The 16438-nt window shown below is 43.5% G+C and overlaps 1 protein-coding gene across 5 annotated transcripts in view; it reads left to right on the forward strand.

Annotated features, from left to right (window-relative positions):
• The window catches only part of cdh8 (cadherin 8), a 76642-nt gene that overhangs the window by 42116 nt on the left and 18088 nt on the right, over nt 1–16438 (forward strand). For all 5 annotated transcript variants that reach the window (XM_029846062.1, XM_029846063.1, XM_029846065.1 and 2 more), the window contains 3 exons: nt 4974–5093; nt 11833–12000; nt 12206–12393. In XM_029846062.1, the coding sequence (XP_029701922.1) occupies nt 4974–5093; nt 11833–12000; nt 12206–12393 (476 nt within the window). The remainder of the gene's footprint in view (nt 1–4973; nt 5094–11832; nt 12001–12205; nt 12394–16438) is intronic.

The raw sequence follows: 16438 nt of genomic DNA on the forward strand, positions 1-16438 counted from the left end.
CAGACACAATGGCTACTGCCTAACTCCAAATGACATCCACCAGGCACAACAAGCATCGAGTTACTGACATTTCCTGCTTGGATTTATGGAAGAATTGTTTGTACAGTAGCTAGACTATGAATACACGCTGAAATTCTTTAAAGCTTCCGTGCCTGTTACCTGCGTCCGATTTCTGTCTTATTGTGGAAATGAAAGGAACCATTTCCTGTTAGTTTTGTCACATTATTAACACGATACTACTACACTCCTACCGATGCACATTTGTGCTCCTACCTAGCTCCTCTTTCTGTTTATCCTTGCATATCGGTCTTTCTTTCAACCCCTGCAGTGTAAAACCAGTCAGACATAAACAGTATTGTTTTACCCGGGTAGGACTCACAGCAGGGCACTGTTAGCCCCACACCTCATGCAGCCCACAGCTCTCCCCATGCCTCAGTGATATCCTTTCTCTATGGCTCAGTGCCCACATACATATGAATGCCCCCTGTCTTCTACCCTTCACGCTTCTGAGGTGGTCCAAGCTGAACAGAGCTGAGATATAACACTGCTGCTCTGCTTGCTGTGTAGAAGGACACAGAAGTCTAGTATTCCAGCTGTGGATGGAATGGAATCTCTCCTTTTTACTGCAATGGTTTTGAGTGTGTTAGAGAGAATATAATAGGCATTACAACAGAACTTGGTTTCTCTCCAGGAGAAATTTCCCATTGAAAACCGCATCATATGTCGGATTTATCTGTTAAACAGCTAATTTTGATACACACCACCAAGGTGACTGGTCTCAAATCTGTCTGATCCAATATTTTGCCACATGTTTGATAGAATTTTACAACAATCAAAGCAATTTCGCTCCCGAACACGAACACGTATAGAATTAGCAATAGCTACTTATTTATGCCTCTATGAATTCATCAGTTTGTTAAGTGAATATAATTCTCTCTCTCTCTCTCTCTCTCTCTCTCTCTCTCTCTCTCTCTCTATATATATATATATATATATATATATATATATATTTGATGAAAATAACACAAGTTTGTGCCTCAAAATGCAGGTAAACATGATAGTGGAAATAATCATCAAAATGGATTCCCTAAAAATGCACTTTTAAATAAAAATAACTGGCAATTATTTAATTAGTTAATTGCCCCCGCCTATCGTATGACAAAACCCCGCCCTGTGTTCTCATTCAGTGGGGGAAAAAAGCTGTCAACCTACCTCATCTACAAATGTCTTGCTTTGGAAGTTGTGTATACTTTAATGATCAGTATGGAATTAACTTCAGGGGACTCCTGGGTGTGATTAATGAGATTACAGTTAATGTGGGGAAAACAAGTCTAAAAGCAGGTTGTATTTCCAGACATGTTTAATATGCGTCACTCTAGAGCGCTGCGACTCCAACACACTCTCCAGGGAAAAGATTACATGCATGCATGTGTGTATGTGTGTGTGTGTGTGTGACATGGTGAGACTAATGTATTTAGGGAGAAAACAACCTGAATGCACCACGTTGCACATCTCTACAAACACGTTAAAGCAAAGGCTGCAGTGTCAGAATCGTTCTGCCAGTAAAGTTTTCATCTAATTCTTATTGGACAGCTTTTCTTTGCAGCAGTCATTCATCTCTTTCCTTGTTTTGTTGCTGTTATTGTAATCCCAACAATGCTACAGGCTGAGACTAAAACCCAGAGACAATATTCCGCCTACATTTGAGTTTCTGCGCCCAGCGGCTGGCCTACAGCTGCTGCGGCCCCAAAACTTTGGGTGCCTCGTCGAGAGAGGACGAGTTAATCTGCACTGATTTTAAACAGCTACAAACGGTGGCGGTCCTAATCCCTCTTTTTATCAGGTGGAGAGGAGCTTTTTAGCCCTATGGGAGGTAAAGAAAGAAGGAGCTATTTCACGCTTCAATGACTCCACTGTTTTTATGAAGCTTTTTTTTGCCCCGCCTTTGACACGCACACATCTGTGCACGCACACACACACACACACACACACTCTAGTCCATATATGCAGACACGTCTTTCAAAGTATAAAGGTGATTTCCCTAATTAGGGGTCTGTATATGACTGTCTTTTCTCTCTGTAATTTAACTTTAAAGAAGATAAGACACCAAATCTCAGTCCAAAATGAGGTGCAATTTTCATTGCTGTCGCACATTTTCTTTATTTGACAGTTGGCAAACATCCACATCACGCAGCACAAATGTTCTTACTGCATGGCTGCACACTTCCGTGCACCCATCTACGGGATATTACTCACATAATTATGTTTCCTTTCATTCTGTCAATCAATTTATCTGATACTTTATTCACTTATCTACCGTGTTTGCAGAAAATGTAGACATAATGGCAGCTTTTAAGGTAGAACTGTCGTTGGTATACACGATTAACCTCATACATCATCCCGGGCTGTGTGAAAACATGCAGCTTATCCTAAAGACAGCCAATGCAGCAGCTTGTATTAAAGGTTTATAGAATATCCCTCTCACTGTTTAGTTTCTGTAAAATGAGATTAGGGAGGCTCGAGTGATTAGTTAAAAGCTTTTGAGTGAAAGCCAAAGTTCCAACTTTTCCTTTTTCCAGCGAAACTGGTGAGCTCACCAGTTAGAGGAAGCACAGAAGTCGACAAGCAGGCTTGGAATAGGCGAGGCTGGCTTTGGCCGCACAACGGCATAGCGCACCTCATAAATATGACAAAGCAGGGCCTCAGAGGACCACTTCAGACCTCTCCGTGTGAAATAATTGGACCAAAATGGTAACACTGCGATGCCCGTTTCTCTGTGAAGGTGACACAAACAAGGTGGGGACTTAAACAAAGTCAAAAACTCCAGTGTATTGCAGTGTATTGTTGGTTACACTGACTTGGAAGCGCAGCACAGACCTGTAAGGACAACTTCCCCGCACTCGTGGGACTGACGTGTTTGCGGGCTCCGTCCCAGCCGTGCGCGTTGCGGCGTCCGTCCCCGTCAGGTGTGAACACAACGTCCTGCTGATGCTTGACGGCTGATGGAACTGGCGGAAAAAAAAAATCACGCTGTGATGAGACGACGTGTTGTGACAATATTGCTCAGGTGAGCGAGACAGTTGGACACCAACTCCAAAAGCAGACGGTCGGAAGGTACCAGAGGGGTGTTTGTGTGGCTAACATGTTTCTGTCTGTTCATCCCTCCCAAATGTGCCCATTAAAGCTCAACATAGAACTAGATTTAATCTTTTGCTGCACATTATCTTTAAGCATTAGTTCAGAAACTTTAAAACTATATACTTTTTCCATCTGAAGGTGTTGTGTGACTACATGTACGTACCTAGTGATGAACAAGACACGTCAGGATGCACACTTCAGAAAGCTGTGGATTGTATTAGCAAGTCAAAATGACACTTTTATTTACTTTCTGTTGTTTCGGTGCCTGTGGAGGCAGACGGAGAGCACAGAGTAGATTGTTCCCTCTCCAGAGACTCTTTCATCGGGAGGCATTTTCCCTGTGTATTAATTCAGTACCTTTGAATCCCAGTCTCGGAGCCACGATGTGACACCGGTCTTTAGTACAAGTGCCGTTTGTGCTGCAGATGGGTTTTGGCGCCCGTGGCAGGACCTGCGCCATGTGCAGAGGGGGACGACTTCCTTTGTTGTCAGAACACCTTCAAACATCTCTGGCAGAAACAATTACCATACCATCTGCAGCCTCGTGCAGCGTGCTGCTCTCTCACAGAATGTCATCCTCCTTTCACTCACCTCTCTCTCTCTCCCCAACACACACACACACACACACACACACACACACACACACACACACACACACACACACACACACACACACACACACACTCCAGAGAATGAAGACTAGGTAGGTCATTGTGAATTAAAATGGAAGAACATAATTGCTTTAATAGTCTCTTCTTGTTAATAATCTCTTCAGCGTTCTCTTTCTGTTCAGCTTTTCTCTGCATTTCATTTCCACTGTTCACCTCAAAATAATGATTTGAATTGATGTATTGTTATAAATCTTAACTTTACCATGTTTTCTAACAAAGCGCTACTACTAACAAACACGCTTTAATATAACGATTTAAAACATTATCATTTTTGTAAGAATCATAATTGATAATATTTAATTATATACTCCTTAATCAAATAAAGCCAGCTATCATGTGATGTCAATTTTTTAGTTTATAATGTGACTGTAGCTTGTTTTGCTCAACAGTTTTAAGTAATAGGTGACAAAAAAATCATTATTTTTCACAGAACAAGTCATTTGCGACCTAATGTTTTCTAAATGGAAGGCAAGGATGAATGACATTTGATTTAAAATACAGGTGCCAGCAGATGCATTAAAGGAGCCGTTTAATCTGACGGAAAACTTTAAGTGTTTTCGTTTTGTGCTTTAATCGACTGGACTCAAAGAAATGAGTTCCATTACTATTACACTTCAAGACAGTCTTTGGGTGGGTGTTTTTGGCGAACCAACACAAATGTTGGAGTTTAATGGTTGTGTAGATTTGTACAGTTGTGCAAATTAAATAAACGTGCACTCTGCTCTGCTCAGTCTTACCTTGTTTTCTGTTGCCTGTCTGAAAACACTCATCTTTGGCTACACACACAGCACTCGGAATTCAGAGCATCGCCGAAAATCGAAACCCTTTTATAGGGATGGCGACTGTAGTGCAAATAATGCTAAATTTCTCTCAGGTAAAGAGCTACTTGGGACTTTTCTATGAATCCATTCTGCACATCCTTCCCTGTATTAGAACAGTTCAGAGGACACAGCTGGAAATGGGTCAGAAATATCAAGCGTGACTGATGAGATCTGATGGGAACAGATTTTGTTCATTTATTTATTTCATTTACAAACTAACCCAAGAGAGGGTTGTTTTAATAGGGATTTACTCCTAATTTTGAAATCTCAGGTCATCCTTTCAGTATCACGCAGCGATTGCCTGGAGGAACCGACTGACTGACTCTGCCCTTCTGTCTCACAGGTACCCCGGTTACTCGGGTAACAGCGACAGATGCCGACGATCCTGTGTACGGGAACAGCGCTAAACTTGTCTACAGCATACTGGAGGGCCAACCTTATTTCTCCATAGACCCCAACTCCGGTAAGCGCTGCTCTGTGCAAGTCTTGACCTCAAGTCAACACACGTGAAGGTTGCTGCTTCTTCTCTGAATCTGACGAGACAAAAGGTGGAGACAGCAGTTCCGACAGCGAATTCAGTGCGATCTGTTGTGATCCCACTGACTCCACTGACGCCGCGAAACAGGCAAAAATCTGTGTGCTGTTCTACGCTGTAACCCTGACAAAGGCCGAGGACCAGCTGTGACATCCTAACGTTGCTGCATCAAATGTAATTGAAGTTATTTCTGTGGCGTGTAAATATTTTATTTGTCTCTGACCTTTTGGGGAAGTATTGACTGAATGAATACCAGGGGAGCAAAACATGGGGAAAAAAAGTGTTTTTTATGGCAAGACCGTCTTTAAGGTAGGGAGTGTTGGACACTCCAGGCCAGAAGCTTCACGCTTTTACACAGCTCACTTGTTAAAATCCCACTTTAATTTAAATCAGCACACAAGGTCACAAGGCAAACAGATTAGGAACAAGTTTCAAGATGATACTAAAATAATTACAACCTAGAATTAAACGCAGGAGGCCCCTGAACAGCCGGGAATGCTTGGAATATTAGTCAGATTTTATCGACTAACTCGAGGCTACTTGGCAACGCACGTGTACACATCTGCTGTCCATATATTGGAAGAATGGAGCATATATGTTGAAGCCTGCAGAAATTTAGTGATATTTACAGATATCAATCATTTTAAATGACATGTCGACTGTTGCTCGAGTGGTACGTGCATGTCTGGCTGTTGGGCATGTTCATGTTTTACAGAAGATTTGATTAAATACGTCCTCATGCAAATATTATGTTAAATATGTAGCTTTTGTGCAAAAAAAAAAAATACTCTTCAAGAAAGGACAGCCTACCAATAACTCCACCAAGTCTGTTGTTTACAAGTATGTCAATTTGGGCCGTCATTATTTCTTCCCGCCAAGACAATGAGGGACATTATTGAAAACACACTAAAATGGAGCCGACTGCATTTGGGATGGCTGTAAAAAAAGCATAAAAAAGCCTGCAGTGGAAGAAGGAGACTTCAGGTAACTCATCCCATCTGTTTATCGAAGAGCTGCGCGCTGAAGGCGGCTGTTCGCTGCCAGACTCGGTCCATTTCTCCACCCAAACACAAACAAGTTTGCAAAACTGCAAAAATAATGCATCACTGGGGGGCAAGAAAATTAAAAGAGGGGTTGTAGTGAAGTTGTAATTATATGCTGAAATGGTGCAACATATGGTGGAAAACAGTGAATGAGAAAAGACTGCCCACACAGCTGATAATCTGAGGGAAACAGACGCGCACGGGGTGACACGGCCGCCAAATGTAATAACTAATAACATGAAATTACGAAGGGAGCGTACTCAGAATGGACAGTGTTGCTCACAGGTTGATTGCAATCTGTATAATGAAATCATCCTGGTCCTTGTCCTGAATGGATAAGAACAGTTTGTCATTCGCCTGCAGCACGCATCAGGAAATGTGGGCCGATTACGTCGACGCACAAGGACAAACTATTAATGTGACGCACCGGGGTGGATGTCGATATGTCTGCTTAGCTAACACTCGATCAGCCGAACAAAACAAACCGCATGGTTCAACAACAGGCCGCGTGTTTATTTTAGCATTATTAAAGTCACATGAGCAGAAGTATCAATTAGCAACAGATGTGCTAACATAACTGCATCGTTAAAAATATCGATAATTAACCGTAATAACCTTATGATCCTTACACAAGGCACTCTTTTCACCAGCGTTGGGTGGAAATCATATTTTTTCGTTCCAGCTGACTTTCTAACACGTATCTGTGATTAAATAACGGTGAAGTCGCATTAATAAGAAATGAGATGGAAATCGACTGCTCACAATTTGGAAAACAGCGCACAATAAACAAGCAGCAAGAAGCGGGGACTCAGAATTCATGTGCATAATTAAGACAGGGACTCGGTTCGACATGATGAGATCGTCCTTGTCCTCAAACAGACATGCACAGCCAGAGACAGTAACTTTCAGCACCGCTCTGAATGGACCATTTCAGCGTGTTCATGCTTCATGTGATTGCTGCACACGTGCAGATGGTTTGTTCCAATGAACCAGATGTTTTAATGAATGGTAATGAAAAGTAAAAGGTAAGAAGTAAACAGCCATTAGAATGCATTTGACACTTAGAGCACCACATTCAATAAATAAATAATCATCATGCCCCAATTCTTCAGTTGGTTAATGATTGGTGGGGAAAAGTGGTGGCAAATATCTATGGAAATGAGTGTTTGTCTATCTTCCCTTTTCAGTGATTAGGAATTAATTTGAATAATTAACGATGATCAACATGGATGAGCGTCGCTTCCACAGGATGACTGACGAGCGTGCGCGCGTGTGCATGTGTACATGGAAGGCAGAGTTCCTGACGCTTGTTGGTGTTGCTCATTTTTAAATTTGAATTTGTTTGCGGGTGTTGGAGAGAAGATGTTGGCGACCATGTTGATGGGAGTTGGAGCTCCGACTATTCAATTAATTCTTTGTTGCTTGAATAAAGTTCCTGAAAGCTGGTGGAATTAATCACTGTTAAAAAAAATAATAATAAAAAACTCTTAAAATGGGTCATTTTTAATAATAAAAACAGCTGTCTGGCTGTATGTCACACAGTTTTCCTTTTATTTGTCATTGATCACTTAGATGATGAAGATGATGGCAGCTATTAACCCTTTAAATAGTAAAATTATCTGCCACAATCTCTTAATCATCCCAGGATCTCAGGGTTAACAGCTGTATACGTATATATATATATACGTCGCCAAATGTAAAATGTCACTTACAACTATTTCTCACATTTTGCTCAATGTGTTAAAGTCTAAATGTGACATGTGTGTAAAGCTCCACCTCGAACAGTGCACAGCCCCGCCCACACCTGATCCTGGACGGTGGACAGCATGACTATCATCTCCGGTGTTTTGTCAATTTCTGCGACCATTTTTGCTCCGTGCATCTCAAATTGTTATTTAACACAAGCGGTAAAAGTTAATATGTAGTTTAAGCTGCATAGTGAGTTTGCTCTTGAACATACAATTGAATAATAAATGAACGCCTTGTCATTATGAGCAATTGTTGGATTGCTGTTCGACTATCAAATATCTCCATAAAATATTGATTAAAACAACCATACACAAACATTTTTGCAGGTTAACGTTGGCACAAATAGATGTGGACACAACTAAGGTAGGATCAAAGTTCAACAAGGCAGTAGACTTCAGTTTCCTTCTCCAGCATTGTCCACCCATCCGATGTGGGCGGGGTTATACACACTGTAGGCGGGGCTGTGCACATGTAGTTTTAGGTCTACAACTAGACATTTAACATTGATATTTAAATTTAACATTTACATTTAACAAACACTTTAGACTTTGTCACATTTATGCGACAAAACTAGTTGGTGACACTTTTGCATTTGGCGCCCCACAGAGACAAGAGGTAAACAGGATGTATGGAATTATTTCTAATTCCAATAACACAAATACTGGACATAAGAGACAGGACGGGTGACACTTCAAAGGGGGGCATAGACAGGTAAGAATGGACAATTTAGGTTAACAGGGTTGACTGGACAGATGGAAAGATTACGGACACACAGGTGATACTAAACCAAACAGGAGAAAAATAAACCAAAGTTGCAGCAAATACTGTCCTTAAATGTTTTGCCCTTCACTTTTCCACCGTATTTCCACATCTGTTGCTGACTCAGCTCACTCCTGCACACCAAAGTCTCACACTGCACATTTCTAACCAGCCCAGTTTTATTGGAAAACTGATCAATACAGCATACAGGACCAAAGACAAACTAACTCTGATTTGTCTCCAAACCCTGTCACACTTTTCTGACAGACCATTTTTATCTAATTCAAGCAAAATCACAAAAGGGAGATGCTAATTTTGGTACACCTCTTATAGACAGCTTCAACTCCAAGTTAAATAGAGACTTCCAGCTTTCCCTCTATGTGCTGATTTATTTACTTCCTTCATTTTTAGTCACATCAAGAAATCTTAATAAAAGTAAAGATGTTCATGAGTAATGGACTCCACTCCACTCCAACATGGGTTTAGAGCATCTTCATTGCTGCCTCTACGCACTTACAGGTCAGTTTGTGTGATACCTTATTATCAAACAGGAGACCACAGCAAGAAAAGGAGATATTTAAAACATATTTCCATGTAGCATTGAGAGAGACCATTAATATATTCACAAAAAGTCAGACGGAAGCAGACTTGTACTAACATCCATCTTCATCTCATTTACATGCTTTGAATATATCTGAATGGCTAAAAGCTTCCACTGCACGTCTTAAAGAGAACTTTAAAAGCACTTTTTCTCTGAAGGTCATCGTGTTTTGCTGCATGTTAAACTAATATGACATTGGTTCTGGTGCTTGTCTGTTGTTTTGACGGTCAGAAATGGATTTGGCATTGCTCTGCTGAATAAAATTATCATTTGTAAAATTAATGGGGGTAATATTATCAAGTTTTGTCCTGGTCTTTCTGGACTTTCTGGACACTGAAGTGGCAAACCAGGGTGGTAGTACCTCTTTTCAAAAAGGGGGAACAGAGGGTGTGTTCCAACTACAGGGGCAGAACACTTCGCAGCTTCCCTGGGAAGGTCTACGACAAGGTTCTGGACAGGAGGGTTCAACCACTAGTGGAACCCCGGATTCAAGAGGAACCATTCAGAACAGGAAGCTAGGGTGCTTGAGGGTTCATGGAGTTTGCTCAACCAGTCAATGTGTTTTATTGATCTGGAAATGGCATTGGACCATGGGTTGCTCAACAACTATAGGTTCCATGGTCCCTTGCTTGGGGCTGTTTGGTCTCTGTCTGACTGGAGGAGCTTTGTTTACATTGCCAGCAGTAAGTCAGACCTTTTTCCAGTGCATGTTGGACTTTGGCATGGATGCCCTTCATCAGCAGTTCTGTTCAAAATTTTATGAACAGAATTTTTAGGTGTGGCCAGGAAGGGGGTCCTGGGAATCACAGGATTTCATCTCTGCTTTTTGCTCTTCTTGATGTTGGCCCATTGCTTTCATCAAGCCAGGATCTTCAACATGTACAAGGTCAGTCTGCAGCTGAGTGTGAAGTGGCTGAGATGAGAATCAGCACCTCCATGTCCAAGGCCATGGTTCTCCACCGGAAAAGGGTGGCTTTTGCCCTCTCTAAATTGGTGGAGAGGTCCTGCCTCGAATGGAGCAGTTCAAGTATCTCAGCGTCTTGTTTATGAGTGAGGGAAAGATGGAGCTCCACAGGTGGTGGTGCGGTCTGTGTACCGGACCGTTGTGGTAAAGAAAGAGCTAAAGTGAAAGGCGAAGAACCCGATTTACCAGTCAGTCTACGCTCCGAAAGGACAAGCACCCAAAACGAGTATCCTCCACAGGGTGGCTGGACGCTCCTTTAGAGATTGGGTGAGAGGGTCAGTCATTCAGGAGAAGCTCGGAGTAGAGCCATTGCTCCTTTGCATCGAGAGAGTCAGCTGAGGTGACTCAAGTGCCTGTTCCAGATGGACGCCTGCTTAGGGGAGGTGTCCCAGGCATGTCCCTGAGGAGGCCCTGAGGTAGACCCAGGACACTCTGGAGAGAATATGTTTCTCCACTGGCCAGGAAGCACCTGGGAATACGTTTGGAAAAGCTGGAGAAAGAGCAAAAAAGCAAAGGAACAAAATGATGATGATATTTGGAGACTGATTTTTGGATTTTTTCTGATCCAATTAGTGACACGTGATGTTGAAGCATTATTATGACAATGGGAAGCACTTAATGTAGCTCAGTAAATTTCCCCTTAAATTTGAATTTTTCCTGTCGTAGTGACATACAATGATGCATTAGTCCACCCACCCAACTGAAACACATTTATATTTGTGCCTCTTTATCTTTTTTGTCATGATACTGCTGATTTATGGTGCTTTGTCAGAACTATTCAGCCTTTCTTTCAGTATTATAGATTTAAAACAATGCATTGACTTCAATTTGCAGCTCGTATCTGCTTGAGTGAAACAGCTTTTCGGAAACATTAAAGATGATTTTTGAAATTACAAAGTGGAGAAAAGAAATAGACACAACCCTTTTTTCATCTGATCATCTCAATCAGAAACTAAATTCTTAGCTGCATGCACCCTTGTTTGAATTGTCAATGTTGTTGATTTGATAGAAAGGTTTTCAATTGTTCCAAACCTCGAAAGAAAATCAGCCTGAAGAATAGAACCGAGACATAGGAATCATCCTAACCTCTCGTACATTACTCATCATAGTCGAGCATCCTCTTATTGTCTGAGGCAGCTCAGGACAGAGGCAGGGTGTCATGCCAAAGCCCAGCTTTTATGAGGGGTTTTATATTCATTTGATGATCTCGCAGCCCTCTGTTTCCTGAGTGGATTATCCCTATATGCCTGTGCTGAGCCCTTTTTATATGCAGAGCCGTGGCTGAGTCAATAACGTCCATTCTGCATACAATATTCAAGATTATACAAGACAGACAGCATAACACTCACACTCAATCCGAATTCAAATGAGAGCAGAGGAACAATGCTTTTATACAAACACAGGTGATTTCTGCACAGGCACTTGCTCAGTCATGTCCACTTCACCATTGACACAACAATCCGAATTCTTCAGCAATGAAAGATTGTGTGTGCCTCTGCACAGTCCTGTTTAGAAATGTATTCATGGGTTTGGACCTGTCTCCATCTACAGCCACCATAAAAGTTGCTCTCCAGGGGATGGATCGGGAGATGAGAGAGGAGTACCTGGTGGTCATCCAAGCTAAGGACATGGGAGGACACATGGGCGGCTTGTCCGGAACGACCACCGTCACCATCACACTGACAGACATAAACGACAATCCGCCAAAGTTTTCTAAAAGTGAGTAATTTCAACAACTCAAGTGCCTCAAATAGGCTTGGGAGGAAAATCATCCGATCCTCTTTCTTAATCTTTAGGGTCTTAATTGGGGACGCTCGTAAACTGATGCTCGGAAAGCAGTTACTTGTTACTGTAGAACACTCATATTTCCAAAGTTTTGTTTTGTTTAATGTAATTAACAAAGTGTGTCTCTCTTCCTTCCCAGATTTATACGAGTTTGTTATCCCCGAAGACCTGCCCATTGGGAAAATGGGCGGCAAGGTAAAAGCAAATGATCGAGACACTGGGGAGAACTCCAAGTCCACCTACGGCATCGTGGAGGGTGATGACCAGGGCGTGTTTGAGATTATTACGGATTCGCAGACACAAGAAGGGATTCTTCAACTGAAAAAGGTACGTTACAAAGTGGCCCGGCCCTCCTTGCTCCCGGTGGACCGATGCGCTGCTAGCTTATTCATGGTGCAGGAGCTGCGGTTTAGGCAAATGCCCTCTGTTACCCTCTGTTGCCACCATTGGCTTCATTTGACAGCTGTCAACCATCCTCAGTGTCACAGGTAGAAGTGATCACATGACAAGAGGAGCTCGTATCAGAGGAGGGAGAATACAGCAGAGAGCATATCAAAGAAAGGAATCACCGTGAGAGCTATAGCAGAGTACAGTAGAGGCCACATTATACTGGATATCACTTCTTATTCATTAATGATTCTAAGTAATCATTATTATAAGATTCTAACACAGAACTCACTGCTTCCTGTTCAGCTGCTCAAGGTTACCCCTGTAGCGAGTAAAGGGTATCATGAGCAGTAAAAGGAAACAAAAGGGTATTTAATTTTAAGGGCGTGTTGGAAAAAGCCTTCATAACGTTGTACATCGAGTCAATAATTTGCTGTGTGCCACAAAGGCAAAAACATCTTTAATTTTTATTTTACTGTATTTTTCTTCCATTAAAAGTTGAGATCAGATTGTGCTTGAGGTGAAGTTTTTGTAAAGCGCAAGTATAATGTTGCATAACCACATGACACTTTTTAGTTAATTGCTTCTTTTTTTCTTGGCTATGTTTTACCGTTTTTTTTACTTTTGGAGGCAACGTATTCAATATCCTCAAAAGGTTGACTCAGGCTAAATTGCGTGTTGCTGTGAACGTGCCACCGTCCTTGGCATTAATCTACTGTACATCCTCGTGTGAGAGCTGATCTTTTAGCATTGCCCCTGAAGCAACTTCACTGAAGCGTTGGTTGGCTAATTGCCTTGCTCGTGGGAGCATCAGCAGTGGCCAATCAGAGAGGAAAAGACAATGCTCATTAAATTCCTCCATGATGATTTATCCCAGGTGGATGGCTGTGAGGAGTGAAAGAAAGCAGCTTTAACTTGACAAAGTTTCCATTGTGTAACTTTAATGCGAGCACGTTGTGGCAAAGCGCTGCATTTTTGCTGAATTAAGAGGGGCTAGCACGTCTTATCCTCGGACGACATTCATTATCACACAGCATAACATGATTACTCGTAGGTTTGTAAAGACAGTCTGACTATTTCCACAAGGATAAAAAGAGATCTGATGCCATTACTTCCCGATGGACATTTAAGGAATCCAATTCCGACATTTTCAGCTGGAATAAAAGAGCCACACAGCGGCGTCTCCCAGACATCCGTGGAAAATTATCGGAAGATTCTCTCACCTCTGGTGACGCGTTTAGGCGTGTAGGTATTCTGCACTCTAAGCCTCGCTTAGAGAGGGATTTTTGTTCTTCGTATTGAAACAAACATGACGGATGCCTCGGCGTTCTTAAGCCTTCAGTTATGGCTGCTTCGCTGCAGAAGAATGCGACGCTTGATCGAAACGTAAAGAGACATTTTGTTGCAAAGTAAAATGACATTACAGTTCCCCCGAGGACATCGACACTGACTGTCGAACAATGCGTGCGTGTGCTGCTAAAGACAACATCAAAGTGAAAAAAACAGCTAATCGTTAACAGAGAAACGGTCTGCGTTGTAATGTTCTTGTCTTCCTTTTGCTGCCAACGCCTGGGTGCCTTGGGTTCCTGGTTCCAAACATGGGGCATGAAGCCGAGCGTCTGAGAGCTATTTTTGCTGCTGTACTGAAAACAGCAGACTAAATGTGTGTTTTGCTTTTGATCACTATCATCACAGGTTTTGTCCCCCAGCCTCTGTGTCAGGGGGAAAGACTGAGACTAACTAATTCACCAGCAAATGTCGCATCCCGCTCCACATCTGGACAGGCCTGTAATCTGCCATCTGACACAGGAAGTGAAATTATTAAACATCCTTTGGAGCTTGGTTAAAACAACATGATTTACGTGAGGCTGGAGAGCCACAAACCGAGGGAGTTTCGGGTTTAAGCTTTTTATCTGCCAGCCCCCAGGCCTGTCGAGGGACATTAGCGGGATGCTGAGCTTTCACCCTTGTGGCCAGTGCTGAACTTTGAAGTCTTGAAATGGTCCTTGTGTACATACTAATATGATGCAAACTCTCAAGAGAGAGGCAGAAAAAGACACAGGGGTGCGTTAAAATGGCGGAGGAGCTGGATTTGTTGCCAATGTTTACTAACCAGTCTCAGCTCAACTACTCTTTAGTGGGGGACCCCTAAGAGCCTCCAATCTCCAAACCTGAACAAGACTGAAGAAGCTCTTCGCAATCAACTGTAGCTGCTCCAGTATGGTGCCGTGCATGCTAATATGAGACTGAAGTAGGTAGCGTTTAATTACTGACTGAATATTTGACAAAGGTCAGAATGGGTAGTATGACCCTCAGTATAACCTTTGGTCCCAGAAGTTGTGAAGAAAGAATCTTTCTGGTCTTACAGTTTTGTAATAAACTCAGTTCTTATTCAAACTCTTTGCCTCTGGTTTTACCTTAAATAATTGGTTCACGTCAGTATGCGAGGAGTTGATTGATTTGCAGAGGTTTTATCACTGAGGCTGTTTACTGCAGGTTTTAATAGATTTTTATTAGTTTAGGTACAGGTCTGGCCAACCAGGAGCAAACCAGATTTTAATTAAGCAAAATATATTTTTAGAGGGTGGATGAGATCCGCCCAGAGTCCCTTAAGGCTCTGGATGTTGTAGGGCTGTCGTGGTTGACTCGACTCTGCAACATCGCGTGGACATCGGGGGCAGTGCCGCTGGATTGGCAGACCGGGGTGGTAGTCCCTCTTTTTAAGAAGGGGGACCGGAGGGTGTGTTCCAACTATAGGGGGATCACACTCCTCAGCCTCCCTGGCAAGGTCTATTCAGGGGTACTGGAGAGGAGGGTCCGCCGGATAGTCGAACCTCGGATTCAGGAGGAGCAATGTGGTTTTCGTCCTGGGCGTGGAACAGTGGACCAGCTCTACACCCTCAGCAGGGTCTTCGAGGGTACATGGGAGTTTGCCCAACCAGTCCACATGTGTTTTGTGGACTTGGAGAAAGCATTCGACCGTGTCCCCCGGGGGGTCCTGTGGGGGGTCCTCCGAGAGTATGGGGTGTCGGGCCCGTTGATACGGGCTGTCCGCTCCCTGTACGATCGGTGCCAGAGTTTGGTCCGAATTGCTGGCAGTAAGTCGAACTCGTTTCCGGTGAGGGTTGGCCTCCGCCAGGGCTGCCCTTTGTCACCGATTCTGTTCATAATTTTTATGGACAGAATTTCTAGGTGCAGTCATGGTGTTGAGGGGATCCGGTTTGGTGACCTCAGGATCGCGTCTCTGCTTTTTGCGGATGATGTGGTCCTGTTGGCTTCATCGGCCCGTGACCTCCAACTATCACTGGATCGGTTCGCCGCCGCCTGTGAAGCGGCTGGGATGAGAATCAGCACCTCCAAATCCGAGGCCATGGTTCTCAACCGGAAAAAGGTGGAGTGCCTTCTCCGGGTAAAGGAGGAGATCCTGCCCCAAGTGGAGGAGTTTAAGTACCTCGGGGTCTTGTTCACGAGTGGGGGAAGAATGGAGCGGGAGATCGACAGGCGGATCGGTGCGGCGTCCACAGTAATGCGGGCTCTGCACCGGTCCGTTGTGGTGAAGAGAGAGCTGAGCCGAAAGGCGAAGCTCTCGATTTACCGGTCGATCTTCGTTCCTACCCTCACCTATGGTCATGAGCTTTGGGTCATGACCGAAAGAACAAGATCCCGGGTACAAGCGGCTGAAATGAGCTTCCTCCGTAGGGTGGCTGGGCTCTCCCTTAGAGATAGGGTGAGAAGCTCTGCCATCCGGGAGGAGCTCGGAGTAGAGTCGCTGCTCCTCCGCGTTGAGAGGAGCCAGATGGGGTGGCTTGGGCATCTAGTCAGGATGCCCCCTGGACGCCTCCCTGGTGAGGTGTTCAGGGCATGTCCCTCCGGTAAGAGACCCCCGGGGAGACCCAGGACACGTTGGAGAGACTATGTCTCTCGACTGGCCTGGGAACGCCTGGGGATCCCTCCGGATGAGCTAGAGGAAGTAGCTGGGGAGAGG

Source organism: Takifugu rubripes, chromosome 13 (assembly GCF_901000725.2).
Source record: "Takifugu rubripes chromosome 13, fTakRub1.2, whole genome shotgun sequence".
Lineage (NCBI taxonomy): Eukaryota > Metazoa > Chordata > Actinopteri > Tetraodontiformes > Tetraodontidae > Takifugu > Takifugu rubripes.